Consider the following 15,601-nt stretch of genomic DNA (forward strand, 5'->3'; position numbering starts at 1 on the left):
AAAGAAAATAAAACTAAAGAAAATAACGGGATTATATGTGTGAGCTCTGACATCACACTATAGATTTGAGTTTGTGAGACTGAGGTAAACTTTTGCTAACTCTGTGCCCACAATTTGGGTGAGCTACCAGCATGAGCAAGATGGTACCTGGGCTGTGATGAGAGCAGCAATTCTGCTCACCGGGACAGTTCAGTGAGAATATAACTAAAGCTTTCTTTATATCTACTGTAGAAATAAAACTCTTTGTTACATGAATACAGCATCACAATGACTAATTGACTACTAATCTATAGGAAAGGGCATACATCATATGGAGAAAGATTGGCAACAATCTTTCAGATTACAAATATCTGAGTGTCATTAAGTGTCTTTCTGTTTATCTTCAGATGATTGAAAATCATATCGTCATCTATCTTTGATCTCCTCTTGGGCTCATGTAAAATAAAATCATTAAATATGACTTGAACACCTTCTCAGGGTCCAAAGCCTTTCGGGCTGTGTTCAAAGCCTCTGACTCTGATATTTGTGGGTTTTACAGCTTCATTTCAAAAGTTTTCCAAAGACTGTTTTCTGTCTGTTTGGACTCTTTAATAATTTTTGTATAACTTCTCACAGAGAAGGGCTTCACGGGCTTGTTTAGTGCTTTAAAAGCCAGGCCCCATGCTTTCACATCTCTCCATTTGTGGCAGAGACTGACTCTTCACCGTGACTAGCAGAAGGCTGAGTGAGTCATTGTGTCCGTGTTGTGTCACATACCCACAAATGTGCTTTCAGGATGAATCTTCAGGATCTCTGATTGCTCAGTAGGGTTTAATTTTTCCATGTGAAGGGAGAGACATTTTTCTTCCCTTTAGCTGTTTTGTACTTGGTTAGCCACTTTGCTATCTTATATGGCATCCTGGGCAAGCAGGCTGGGATGGCAGAGAGTGCTCTGTGGAGACGTAGACTTGGATTTAAGTCTTGACTCAGCACTTAGAGGCTGTGTGACTTTTGGCCAGTCACTTAACCTCTCTCGACTTCAGTTTCCTCCCTTGCAAAATGTGGAGAACACTCATTTTATCCTCCACAGCTTGGAATGCTTATAACATGCCTTATTCAGTCCTCAGAAGACAACAACTAAGAACTGACTTGCCATGATGCTAGGAAATCCAGAAAGCAATTCCAGTTGAAGCTCGCCCCAGGGATCTCCATTAAGGGAAGGACTCTTGTCTGGCTTGGTCTTGTTTCTGACAAACCAAGGTCTTATTTATGGCAGAGGAGAGCAGGCTGACGTGTCGCATCCAAAGCATGGGCCGGACAGAGTCCCTGGTTCACGCAGCAAACATGGGCAGCAGGGAGGCGCCTTGTCCAGAGGTTGTGCTTGTTTTGGGGTGGATGTCCCCGTCTCCAGGATTACAGTCACTGCAGGGGCCCCCAGCCTGCAGTTTAGAGCTCTTTCCATTTCTTCATCCTGCCTCTTCACAGAGTACTAGGCCGGCGTATATTGAGGAGGATGACATGAGCATGGTACCCCTAAAAAGGGGCGTTGACTCAGGAATTGGGGTGATTGCTGGGACTTTCTAGTTGCAGATGGGAGCTCTAAGACTTGTCCTGGTGTTGCTGCCCCTGACAGGCAGGCCTGGAGTCCAATGGGGAGGCAAGGCGTCTGTTCGGGCTGCCACCACAGGTGCTGGGGCAGAGACCTCTGTGGCTGTTTTTAGAGATTAGGGCTCCATCGCCCAGAGTCACATGCTCTGGAGGGGCCTTCACACCTTCTAGGCCTGGGCCTCACTGGTCCAGCTCCTGTGATCCGCTCCAAGGTCACACCCACAGCCACTTCCTGGGACAGATGGTGGCCCAGGATGGCTAGATCCAGACTGTTCCAACTTTTGCCAGCTCCAGGACCCAGAATCACCTTGCCCCTTTCCCCTTGTGACCAGCTCCTCCCTGAAGATATTTTTTATTTTGTGTAGCTCAATTAGCGGGCCTAATGAACAGATCTGTCTACCCTAGATTTGCATAACTGAGAGATTCTTACAGTACGAGAAGCATCTACTTTAAGGCAGTTTGCTGTCTTTACCTATAATGTCAACTTTTTTGGTAGAGAAAAAAGATGCCCCAGTTCAGGTGGCATCTGCTTTTGTTGAAAATGAGGCTGGAGGAAGTGGAGAACCCAGCAGAATGCTGAGCACCCTCAGGGTGGCGAACCATCCCCGTTTGCCTGGGACTGAGGGGGATTCTTAGACCTAGGGACTTTTAGTGCTTAAGTCTCTGCCAATGGGGACAAGTTGGTCACTTCAGCAACACACCTGGCCCCCATGGTGGGCTCTGTCATTATCTCTGTGCTGGGGTGGTTGTTATCCTTATATCAACGACTATTTGGTTTCACGACCTACAGCTACGTTACACATTCCATCCCATTCATACCTGTCTAATTTTTAATGGAGTCATACCCTTTTCCTTTGGAAGCATACATTTAAAACAGAATTATACCAAAAGTGTCACTTAGAAAGTAGTTTCTTCACAAAAGAATCATACTCTCTTCCATGTGACTGTCTTGACCTTTTCATTCTCCTTCATTTATGCTCACCATCACTCCGCAAAGGAGGTATTAGCCCACATAAACTTTTATTAGAAAAGAGAAGATACAGAAGAGTAAATTAATGCATATAGAGTACTCCTTTAATCTTTATAGCAACCCTATGTAGCAGATATTACCATTATTATTTTAGAAATATGGAAACTGAGGATAAGAGAAGTTAGGTAACTTAGTCACGGTCACACAGCTAGTGAGATTTGGAGCTGTGATTTGATGCGAAACTGTGCTTCCCGCGCTCCTACTCCTTATGCACACTGTACGTTCTCATTTTATAGAGGACTGCAGCTAAAGACTTGTGCCTGGATCCCACCTGGATCTTTCTCTGTAAGGCTGGATTTGGAGCAGTTTATTTATTTTCTCTAAATCTCAGTTTCCTCACTTATAAAATGGTGATCATAATATTGAGAGTGTGGTGTTACTGTAAGAATTATAACTCATCTTGAGAATGTGGATTTATAGTGCATAATCAATGTTATCTCTTATTATTACCATGACTATTCATGGGGATGCAGGCCTTATGTCCCAGAAGATCTACTTTTGTGGTCTTTCATCAGCTCATTCCAAATGTTCAAGTTCTTCTCTTTACTCGTAGGGAGGGTACCTTGTGAACAGATAGAAAGACTCACACTATTTTCTCTCATCCTCTACTAGCAAGTGGTGTGGTTTGTGGTGGGAGAAGCAGCCCCTGGAGCTGGGGAGGCCCTGTGGGAGGCGGAGACCTCTGTCTTCATTTTCCTTGCTCTCTGGTGGAATGGACCCACTGTGCCATTTGGCAGGAGCTAAGCTGTGGAGAGCAGACTACGGGCTCCTTCTCAAATCTTCAGGGACACAAGGGACTATCATTGTCAGAACATTCCAGATAATGTCTATATCCTCTTCTAGCGGAAAACTCCAAATAAGATCCCCATGAGTTCCTAGAATAGATGTCCCTGGGCCTAAGACCACTCCAGATGTACAGCTAGTGAAGGGCTCTCACTGTTTATTTCCTATATCTTTGAATGGTGAAACACTGTAAATCTAATTTTAGCTGAGAGTAAAAAGGTCTCTTCTGAGGACTTAATTTGATAACGGTTTTCAATGAGAATTTTGAAAAGAGCAGATTTTTTGTTTTAATGGATTCCAAAAAACCTGAGTCAATCATCTACAAAATTTCTCTGAATTATTTGTACTAGGTCAGATGAGAAATAGCATGTTTTTGGGAACTCCTTATTTGATGACTGCTTTGCATTTCACTCACCTTAAACTAAATTATCCTTTCCTGCGAAGAAGAGACTTTTTGTTCCTTACGTGAATAAAGCTCCATTTAAAATACACATGTGTTGAGGGCCTGCCGAGGGCTAGCCAATGTTCTAGGCAGGGGGTGAAGAGTACCCAAAGACTGATGCCATGTGGTGTCTTTCTTCATGCACCTTACAGCCTGCTGAGGGCCATGGATCCAGCTGGAATGACGAGAACACATTGGACTCCTGGCATGTTTTAGTGGATGTATGAAATGCCCTGCATTTGAATCAAATGGCATTTATTAAGTTCATCACCAGTGCTTGCTATTTCACAGGCAGATTCAAGTTAAGTTCAAGCTCGAGCTCACAGTCTTGACCTTGTGCAAATTTTGTTCATTTCTCATATTCATTGATCGAGTTTCTACCCTCAGATCTCTGACTACATTACTAAAGTAACGGTTTTCACACCTGGCTCTTACACTGGTTTTGTAGGTATTTGACATCGAAAGAGGCTCTTTTGCTAAACACACAGATGGCCTCTCCATTTGTTGACTGAAATTACATTTTGAGATAATGTGCATTTATATCACTAAGTTTTGGCATATTTGCCTAAAAGCATAACTCATCATTTTATAGATAAGTCTTATGTGTTGGCAAATTGACTCAGAAAGCAAAAGGAACAGCTCAAGATGAATATTAATGTATAATTGCGTTTGCGTTTTTTTCCCATTTCCCATATGTCACTTTTGATCTTATCTTAGGAGAGCTGCACTACTTATGCTGCAGGATGGAGATTATGGAGTATTTCTACTTTTAAAATTACATTTTTCATTGGATACAGGAGTCAAAACTCTTTAAGAAAAAAGAAATCATGCCTTTGTGTTGTAATTTTTCTTCATTGCTTGATCAAATTCACCATTATTTTCACCTCCACATCTATTACAAATAAACTTTTCTTCTGTTTCCAGGCTGTGAGGAGAGAGAGCTTTGGGAATGTCCATCTAATAAACAGTGTCTGAAGCCCACAGTCGTCTGTGATGGGTTCCCAGACTGCCCTGAAAGCATGGATGAAAAAAACTGCTGTAAGTGATGGCATGAATTGATCAACACAACATTTTTATTTTAAATACTAATTACTCCTCATTTTGAATGTAAGGCAGAAATTTGGAAATAGGTATCAAAAGCTTTTTACATGTTCAGACCTTTTGACCAAAACTGCACTTGTAAAAACGTATGTCAAGAAGACCATCAAGCGTGTGTAAAATATTTGCACAATGATATTATTCTAGCATTATTTATCACATAGAAAAAGTTAAAACACTCCAAATATTCCAAAATAGGGGGCATTAAAAACAACCACAAAATAAAATAATATGTAAATTTAAAAGTTAAATTGGAAGGATATTTACTCCTGGGTTCATTACATATCATTAGGTGAATAAAACAAAACAAAGTATTAGGTGTACTACTGTCCAGAGTTTTGAAAGTACATATAACCACATATAGGAAAAGGTCATGATAAAAAATTTACAATTATAATCCCTGGATGGTGGGATTAGTAAATTTTTGTGCTGTTTCTGTCTTTTCTATATTTTCTAAATGAATGGCTAGTAGTTTTAGAATCAGAAATATATATATATCTCCTGAGATGTTTTACCTACTAGTAACAGAAAGCCCAACTCAAACTGACTTATACAATGAAGACATTTATCTTTTATTATTGTCTATATCACATATATCATATTATCATAGAAAAAGTCAAGTGTAGGGTAGATTCTTGAAGCTGGGTGTGGGAGTTCAGCACCTCTTCTGTGGTTCTTTTGTTTGGCTTGACCTCTGGCTGGCTCCCATCAGGGTCAAAAGATGGCTCCCAAGAGCATTGGGGTGCCATGCTTCCTTGATCATATCCAGTGAGAAGGAGCAAGAACCTTGCCCTCATCTCTGAAACATCAATTAGGGATTCACTCAGATGGGTCAACTTTGAGTAGAGTCCCAGTGAACTGTCAGGAGCCTTTGTGTAAATTAGAAAAGACTCCACCCAAACAGCTGAATTGCAAAAGGAAGGCCCCCTTAGGGAGAACCAATTAGAAAAAGATGCTGTTTCCTCCCGCCTGCCCCTATCCTGGGCTGGGACACACTGCCTGGCCAGCAGGGTTTGGGCAGGAACTATTTTGCAAAGCCCAACCCACAAAACCATAGGGCAAGACCCTGATCTTGGATTGCATATTTACTCCTGGACTAATGATTATATTCAGAAAAAGTAATCATAGTCAGAAAAATGCTATGTTCCACTTAACCTAATCAGGATCTTTCTCTGGAGCTGGGGTGAGGGGCCTGAACAAAATCAGGTTCCCTTAAAAAAGGTGCAAGAAAGGAAAGGATGCTAGGTAGGCAATCAAGGAGTTTCACTACAATTTTTAAAAACCCAAGAGGGAATTAGTATGTGACTGAAAAAGTCATTTAACAGTAGAGACTAAAAAAGCCCAAAAACATTATCCATATGTGTGGACAGAGCTTGTTTTCGTCCTATGGTGACTTTAGTCTGCTCATGCCACTTCAGATTTCAACCCTGTTCTGTAATCTTTGGTATTTCTACTGCTTTGGGTTCCCCTTTCTAATCCTGCTGTTAGAACTAGAGAATCTAGTCACTTGGAGATAGTAGTTCTGTTTAAATGACTGTTATTTGTATGCATTGGCATCTCCAACATGAGATCGTACCAATTCTGTTATTCTGTCTTTGACACCTGTTTGGAGGTCTTGGTGATAACATCTTTTCTTCCTTCCATGCTCCTGCTGGCAAATGATAATGTGCATGTAGTGATAACCGCATTTACTTCTAAAACGTTTCTGTCTTCTTGCTTTTTGTGCCCCTTGCCAGCACTTTGCCAAGATGATGACCTAGAATGCGCAAACCACGAGTGTGTGTCGCGTGACCGGTGGTGTGACGGTGAAGCCGACTGCTTAGACAGTTCAGATGAGTGGGACTGTGGTAAGTGGCTTGTTTCTGCCATGTGCTGTGCACTCTAAGGCCTGCCAGCCGTTTAAGTGAAACGAATCCTAAATGGCTTCGCGAATTTTACTAACCAAGTTCATCTATTTTGCTTTCCTATTAGAAAAGCTGGCAGTGGTGATTCGTATATATTATTTCCAACTCACAGAAAACTTCCCCCAAGTTACTTCTCTATTTGAAATTTCCATATTATATATTAAAAAATTGGGGTTCAAACTTTTAGAAACGTAACTGTTATAATAAAAATTTTAACCCTTTGTTATCATCCAGCTTCAACAGTTACCAATATTCTGTCATTCTTGTATCATTGACACCTCCTGGAACAGGATATGAAAGTGGCCCTTCCATCTTCCCTATACTCTTGCTCCAGATGGGACTTTTAACTGTCCAATCCCCTACATAGACAGCACTTAAAGGCATCTCCCGCCAGTACGATCAATGTTGCAGTTGGTAGTCTCAAGTTTGATTCATTCTATCGTCTCATACTCATCACTTCTTCCATTCACTTGGCTCTTACTCCAGTCCTTTACGTCATCTGGCCAAATCATGATTATCATCTGCGTTGTGATTAATTGTGCAGTGTTCCACAAATGATCTGTGTTTATTAAGAATTACAGAGGATGCTCTTCTATAAAATAGGAATTAGTGCACATACCAAATTAATCCAAAGTTAACATCACTCACACGCTTGCATTCTCATATGCTCTCTTGAAAGGAAATATGAATGAAGTTACAACTAGCTCCTTATAGTTATGCAAATCCTTGTGTAAACTCAGGGGAATGGGCCCTGCCTGTGGCCATCTTCTAACTCGTGAAGAAAAGTTAAGAACTGTCTGTCTCCTTCACTAGAGCCTATGGTTCTTTGAGGGCAGAGAACATTTCTAATTCATTTCTAATCTAAGTCTTCCATCACACTGAGAGCAGTGATTTGCACAGGGTGAGTACTTCCCAAATGGTTCTTAACTAAAATAAATTAAAATGAATGTGTGTAAGGGAAGCAAAGTCACGGAAACTTATCATTTGGTTTCATGAGAAGAAATGGGATTTTTTTCTTTCTTTTTGCTGAGGAAGATTTGCCCTAAGCTAACCTCTGTTGCCAATCTTCATCTTTTTTTTTTGCTTGAAGAAGATTCTCCCTGAGCTAATATCTGTGCCAATCTTCCTCCACTTTATATGTGGGTCGCTGCCACAGCATGGCTGACAAGTGGTGTAGGTCCATGCCCAGGATCTGAACCCTCGAACATGGGCCACCAAGGTGGAATACACTGAACTTAACCACTATACCATGTGGCTGGCCCCCAAGAAGTGATTTTAATTGGGATTTTCCTTTTTTTTTTTCCTCAGTGACCCTCTCTAAAAACGTGAACTCCTCTTCATTCTTGACTGTGCACAAATCTGCCAGAGAACACCATGTGTGTGCAGACGGCTGGCAGGAGACGTTGAGTCAGCTGGCCTGCAAGCAGATGGGTTTAGGGTAAGGTCAGTAGTTTGTAGCACTGATGAATTTCTCAGAGGGCTTGGCGGGACTTGGCAATAATATCTTCCTTATGAATGCAGAGTGAGTTAGTGCTCTCAAGCAGAGCCCTCCAAAGCACCGGAAATGAGTCAGGAGAGGACTGCCTTTAATTACAGGCACCTGCTCTGAAGAGCATGGATTCAAAACCTACTTTGATGAAGCCTCTAAAAGTAAATGAAGTAATTGTATTCTACGTGCTTCTGAAATGAAATACTTTCCTTATTTATAAAAGCATTAAGATGGTTTCCTCCAAGGAACTTACATGGGAAAATCTTGTGATTTTCCCCCAAAAGGTTATTGAAAATTCCTTTTTAAGCAACACACACTTTTTAATAAGTTGAAAAATAGAAGCTGGACTTGCTGGTATTTTAATTTACCCTAAGTAATGCAGGAAACAGCTCACCATTTTTACTTCTTAGTAGAATGAAAAGAGACTCACTCTGGCTTTGATACCAGTACACTGACATTGATACTTTGAAAGTTGAATACTTGTTAGTTTGTAGGGTTTTCTTTTTCAGCTCTATTTGGGATAGAAAGCAATAATTGAAAGGTCTTAGACTCTATATGTGAGTGCGTGTGTGTACATACATGCGTGTGTCTATATATATTTTACCACTGATGTATGTGAGATTTTGGGCAAATGTAGAGATGAGAAAAATAAAAGATAAAGGAGTTATAAAATTTTAGAATAAAAAATTGATTAAATGGTATTTCCCAGGACTCCTTTGAGCAAACTTAAAGCAATTTCACATTAACGAGCCATTCAATTACGGAATAGCAACTAGCAGCACATTTTTGTTATCCTGGTTTGAAGAATTATGTAAATCCCACGTCTTCAGCCCATTTTTCCCCTGTAAACACCCATGTCTTTGGAAAATTGAGTAACTGATGCTAATCTGTGATAAAAGAACTTTAAACTTTGCCAGAGTGGAAAAATTATATTTGCCAAGATCCATCAAATTATACTTCATTTTCACAACTTCCTTATTATGTCTAAATGAAATGGGATATGATTGCGATCAGAGATAAATGAAAAAGCCTTTTGAATGAGCTTTATTTTCCTCTCACCAAGACAAAAGGTTATTTCTTAATATGAAAACTTGAATGCCTGACAGGTAACTCCACTGAGAGTTCTGAGAGAAAGTTGGAACTACAAAGATTTTACAACCAGAAAAATTCTTTTGGCAAACCGCTCTGTTCTACTGCAAATAGAAGGAATCTTGTTTTAAATATTCTGCTTTATATTTCTTCAAATTCTTTGCATATTGGATTTAAATTTTTTTTTACTGTGGTAAAATGCGCACAACATAAAATTTGCCATTTTAACCATTTTAAAGTGTACAATTCCGTGGCATTAAGTCCATTCACGATGTTGTACAACCATCACCATTTTCTGTCTTCTTTCACTTAGTGTAATGTTTTCGTGCATCCATGTTTCAGTACTTCATTCCTGTGTGTGGCTCAATAATATTCCTTTGCATGGATATACCACCTTTTTAAAATCTATTCATCCATTAATAGACATTTCAGTGATTTCCCCCTTTGGCTATTGTGTGCATATTGGATTTTAAAAAAATCTCTTTATTTCATTTGTTGCATTTCCTTAACATAGCGGAAAATATCCGTTTTGAGATTTTTAGATATTTGAAATCTAAATTGACATTTAGATTTTTTTAAAAGATAACTTTATTTCAGGGAAGGGCTAGGAAAATCTGAGAGAGCAGTATGGATGAAAAACCGTAAACGTTATTTGACTGAGTTAATGGGTAAGTAGTGATAAGTCTTCCAGGGAAATGAGTAGGGAAGGTAGTCTTAGTATTTTTGTACTTTTTGGTTGCCTTCAAGTTTACTCTTCAGTTTACATGGATGGCTCATGAATTGACAGAAATCTGGAGCCAGGCTGGGGCAGGAACAAAGATAATGGGCAAGATGAGGCCAAATTCCTGCTCTGGGAGTGGGCTGCTTGGGAAGCTGCTCTGTTATCTGGTCCTTGGAGACCAGCCACTGTGCCACAAATTCACAATCCTGCCAATGATGCCTCAAACTCTACGTAAGTCTGCACCTTTGAGCCATTTCCTCCAGAATCAAAGTCCCTAATAGCAGGGTCTGTCTGGCTATGACTAGTCATTGACCTGCACTCCAGCTGCCAGAAGGAGGGGAGAGGAATAGTTGTCTTTCTTTAGCTTCTGGAGTGGAGTGTCCATTACACTGGCCTGCCTTTATACCTTCACACTCACTCTGCATCAGAACCTTGAAGTTTTAAAAAAAAACCCAACTAATTCTATTCAGTATCTCCGTCTCATTGTTTTCCGAGTATCTGCTAATGGGCCTTGTACCGGAGTAGGCACTGTGTGGAGGACGTAAAGGTGAATGACGTCTTCAAAGAGCTTATAATGTAGTGGAGAAGACATGAGGAAACAACCAAGAATGTAAAATTAGAAAAAATTCCTGACTTTTCGTCATCTGAGAATGATTCGTTTATAGCATAGCACATGGCATTCCTATTAAAATTGTATAAGAAAAATATTCAACTCTAATATTATCATGATGTTATAATATAACTTCATTAAACATTCATTTCTTCATTCAGTAAGCATTTATAGGGAAAAACATTGTAGTGCAGTGTTCAAAACAAACATACTCTAACTCCAAATAGGTCATCCGTCTATTTGAGGGAGTACATTTTGGAGCTAGTGCATCAAAAACACAGGACTACACCAAATTACACATTTTGCAGGGATTCTACTGAAATGCTTTCATGATAGAGACAGTTGATTAAAAACACCTGCACTTCGAGCTTTTCAGACCCGTATTTAACCTTCCATGTCTAACAACGCAAATGCTAGGCTCTCAACTAAGTGCTTGTCCAAATGAGAAGAGTCTGAATTCTTTGCTGAATCTGAAAAACTTCTTACCCCCATCTGCATGTAGCTCTAGGGTTTGCCCTAGCTTGGAAATATTGTGACTATCTGATGAGACAAGGGTATAAATCAAACCCCTAAATTCTCATGACAGTATATTGACTTTGCTACCTGCATGTCCAGTATCAAAAACATATGGACATTTATTTAGTCAACAGTACAAATCAGAATTTAGACTGCCCTCTAATAATTGCCAAATGCTCAGTTGCGACATCTGGTGTTTGAGGAAGTTGGTCTAGGGAATGTGGGAATGTGATTCTTTGTGCCTCTTGGCTTCGCAAACTTTATCTCTATATAGTTAGATCATTGGGAAATAGGCTATACTATTTTGGAAAAATTCCTTTGTGGAGTTAGATGCAATTTGATTTTATGCCCTAATCTTTTAGAGTTGGTCAATGGAAGAGACATCCTTCCGAAGAATGTTTCCCTGTCTTGGGCAAAACCACAAAGACTGAATCTATTATATTACCTAAGAGTCCCTGATAGAAGGATTTACATTGTAATTGTTTCCTAAAGTGTACTCCCTGGAAAAAGTTTCCAACTTCAGATTTCATTTGTCATGTAAGAACTATTTGGTCCGGGATGGTTTCCTTGTTGATTGACTTCCATGAAGCTCGAAGACAGATTCAGTCCTCTGTAGTGGTAAATCTGGTCCAGATCGCTGGTCTTGTATGTGGAAACCATAGAGAAGAAACTCAAAACCTTGAAGTCATTTTTTCAAAAATTACAATATAATTCATATATCATAAAATTCAGTTGTTTTTAGTATATTTCTAAAGTTGTGCAATCATCACCACTGTCTAATTCCAGAAACTTTTCAGCACTTGGAGAAGAAACCCCACACCCATTAGCAGTCATTCCCCATTTCTCCTTCCCCAAACCCCTGACAAACACTAATTTACTTTCTGTCTCTATGGATTTGTCTCTTGTGCACATTTCACATAAATAGAATCATACAATGTGTGCCTTTTTTGTCTGGCTTCTTTCATGTAACATAATGTTTTCAAGGTTCATCCATGTTGTAGTGTGTATCAGTACTTCATTCCTGTTTATGGCTGAATAATATTTCATTGTGTAGCTATAACCACATTTTGACTATCTATTCATCAATTGATGGACTTTCAGGTTGTTTCCACTTTTTGGCTCTTATGCTATTAACATTTATATACAAGTTTTTGTGTGAACATATGTTTTTGGTTCTCTTGGGTGTTTACTTACCACTAGTGTTACTGGGTCAAATGGTAACTCTATATTTAGATTTTTGAAGAACTGCCAAATTGTTTTCCAAAGGGGCTTATGCTCCCACCAGTAATGCTTGAGAGTTCCATTTTCTCAATATCCTCAGCAACATTTATTATTGTTCATTTTTTTTATTGTAGCCATTATCTGACTAAAAGGGATCACTCTGGTTGTTGTATTGAGAATAGGCTGTAGGGAGAGATTTCAAGTGATAGTCCAAGTGAGAGATTTTGGTGACTCAGATCAGTATGGTAGCAGAGGACGTGGTGATAAACGGTTTGAATCTGAACCTATTTTAAAAGTAGAGCCAACAGGACTTCCTGACAGATTGAGTTAACAAAGAAAAGGGTCAAGGATGACTTAAAGGTTTTCCGGGGCAGCAACTGGAAAGATGGGATTACAATAAACTGAGATGAGTAAGACTGCAGATAGAGCAAGATTAGGGAGAAAGAGCAGTTCTGTTTTGGACATGTTAAGTTTGGGATGTCTAGTAGACATCCAAGTGGAGATGTTTATAAGGCTCAAGTCTGGAGTTTATTAGAGAGGTCTGGGCTGGAGATAAATATTTGGAAATCACCTGAATACAGATGATATATAGATTTGTGGGACTGGGTGGCATAACTAGGAGAGTGAGTATAGAAAGAGAAGATAATATGTAGGGCTGAGCCCCAACATTAAGAGGATGGGAGAAGAGAAGTAACAAGTCAACAGAGATGAAAAGGAACAACCAGTGGGATGGGAGTATGTGATACCCTGGAAACCAAGTGAAGAAAGTGTATCAAGTAAGAGGTGATGGTCAGTTCTATCAAATGCTGCTGAGAAGTCAAGTAAAATGAGAACTGAAAACTGGCTATTGCTTTCAGCAAAACTGACTGTTGGTTTCAGCAATGTGCATGCCATTGACAGGAGCAGTTTCTGTGGAGTGAGGGGGCAAAAGCCTAAGAGATAATGGGAAGAGAGAAATAAAAGATAGTAAGTATAGAACTTTTTTGAGTAATTTTGCTACAAAGAGGAGCAAAGAAATGTGAGCAGTGGCTGCTGGGGGCAATAGGGTTAGGAGCTGTTTGGTGCCTTAATTTCCCTAGAAACTCTCACTATCCCATGGCTAAATTCTTGAAAGAGCCCTGCCTGCTGTAGTACGAACATCACGTTCAATCGCTATAGACTGAACGTTTACTTCCCCCCAAAATTTGTATGGTAAATCCTAACCCTCAATGTGATGGTCTTTGGAGGTGGGGCCTTTGAGAGATGATTAGGTCATGAGAGTGGGGCCCTCATGAATGGGATTAGTGCCCTTATAAAAGAGACCCCAGAGAGCTCCCTCACCCCTTCCACTGTGTGATGACACAGCAAGAAGATGGGCATCTATGAATGAGGACCTTGGCCTTCACCAGACACCAAATCTGCCAGTACCTTGACCTTGGACTTCCCAGCCTCTGGAACTGTGGAAAATAAATTCTGTTGTTTATAGGTCATCCAGTCTATGGTAATTTGTTACAGAAGCCTGAATAGACTAAGGCAGAAATAAATCATTTTATGTTAAAAGACTTCTTTCATTGCATGTATTTTTTTTTCTTTTGAGGAAGATTAGCTCTCAGCTAACATCTGCCACCAATCCTCCTCTTTTTGATGAGGAAGATTGGCCCTGAGCTAACATCTGTGCCCATCTTCCTCTATTCTTTATGTGGGACACCTGCCCCAGCGTGGCTTGATAAGTGGTGTATAGGTCCACGCCTGGGATCCGAACTGGTGAACCCTGGGCTGCAGAAGCAGAGCGAGTGAACTTAACCGCTAATGCTACTGGGCCTGTAACGTATTTTTTTTAACTGAGTAAGTTTGAACTATTTTCCCAAACTGGTGGGCTCACCATAAACTAGTTCCTCTTTCTTTAACTTCATATCCCTTTATATGCTCCTTCTCTTTCCAGGCTGGCTTGTCTTTTATCTGTGTTCCATGGACACATACCTTCCTGCCTCTGCCTCTGTGTCCGTATATGCACCATTTTCTACACTTCCTATCAAAATCCTTCAGGGCCTCACTCAAGCCCCATGACTTCTGTGGAGCCTTTCACATCTCCTTGATCCTTTTCCTCCCTATATTTCCTGTGGTACTTAAAAATAGGTACCACACAATTTCCCTCTTAGTTCTACAATGCCATGTGTTATTTGTATTTTTTTTGATTCTTTATCTTATTTCCCAGAATAGGTTATACAAAATAATAATGGCTAACTTTGTGCGCCTGGCTGTTCCAAGTACTTGATATGTGTTATCTCAATTTATCCACATTACAATCCTGTAAGATAAGTAATATTGTTATTTCTATCTTACGTATGAGGAAACAGAGGCTTAGAGAGGTCAAGGAACTTTGCTAGGTCACAGAAAAACACAGAGCCAGGATGCAAGTTCAAGCAAGGGCAGAGGGCCTCTTGGGTACTAGGAGTAGGTCCTTATGGCACCGATTTAGTCAATAAACATGACCTGATTGATGTGACCAACCAGCTTCTTAAACATAAATCCCTTTCACTATTGCGTTACATGGGAGTTTCGTGGCAAGTCTCAATACCACCTTGTGATCTTATCATTGTAGACTTTTTAAGTAGATAGCGGTGAGGAAGTGGAGGAAATTCATCATGCGGGACCACAATCCAAGTGTTTTTCACTTTTTCAAAAGTCACTTACAGTAATAAGTAGATGCTTGGCGTATTCTAATTAGAAGTCAAATCCACAAAGTGTTATTTTCTTTCACACAGCGGCTTCGCTGCTTTTCTGGCAGACAAGTAGCTTGGGCGTGGAGAATTAATTTCTTGCGTATTTCCAAGAAGCTGCTGGTTAAATTACTGCCTGGGTGAGAAGAAAATCATAGAACCCAATGTGTGGGTATAGAGTTTTCTAGAACATGCTATTCTAGGGTGAGGGAGACGAATCATTTTCCTGAAAAAGTGCTGCATCCTAAAGGAAGAGGAAATGTTTTTTTAAGCTCTTCCGTGAGACCAGAGGGTACAAGGCTTTAATAAACAAAGCAAGGGATGTCTACCAGTTGTCCCAGAGTATTTCCATATGAACACTAACAGCAAGCTCTGCTAAGAATTTGGATATTTGTTGGCAAACTGAATCTCA

The 15,601-nt window shown here is 40.0% G+C and overlaps 1 protein-coding gene across 10 annotated transcripts in view; it reads left to right on the plus strand.

Moving 5' to 3' along the window:
- The window catches only part of CORIN (corin, serine peptidase), a 212,213-nt gene that overhangs the window by 165,896 nt on the left and 30,716 nt on the right, over window positions 1-15,601 (plus strand). For all 10 annotated transcript variants that reach the window (XM_070505945.1, XM_044765920.2, XM_070505943.1 and 7 more), the window contains 3 exons: window positions 4,767-4,880; window positions 6,677-6,787; window positions 8,153-8,282. In XM_070505945.1, the coding sequence (XP_070362046.1) occupies window positions 4,767-4,880; window positions 6,677-6,787; window positions 8,153-8,282 (355 nt within the window). The remainder of the gene's footprint in view (window positions 1-4,766; window positions 4,881-6,676; window positions 6,788-8,152; window positions 8,283-15,601) is intronic.

Source organism: Equus asinus, chromosome 3 (genome assembly GCF_041296235.1).
Source record: "Equus asinus isolate D_3611 breed Donkey chromosome 3, EquAss-T2T_v2, whole genome shotgun sequence".
NCBI classification, from domain to species: Eukaryota; Metazoa; Chordata; class Mammalia; order Perissodactyla; family Equidae; genus Equus; species Equus asinus.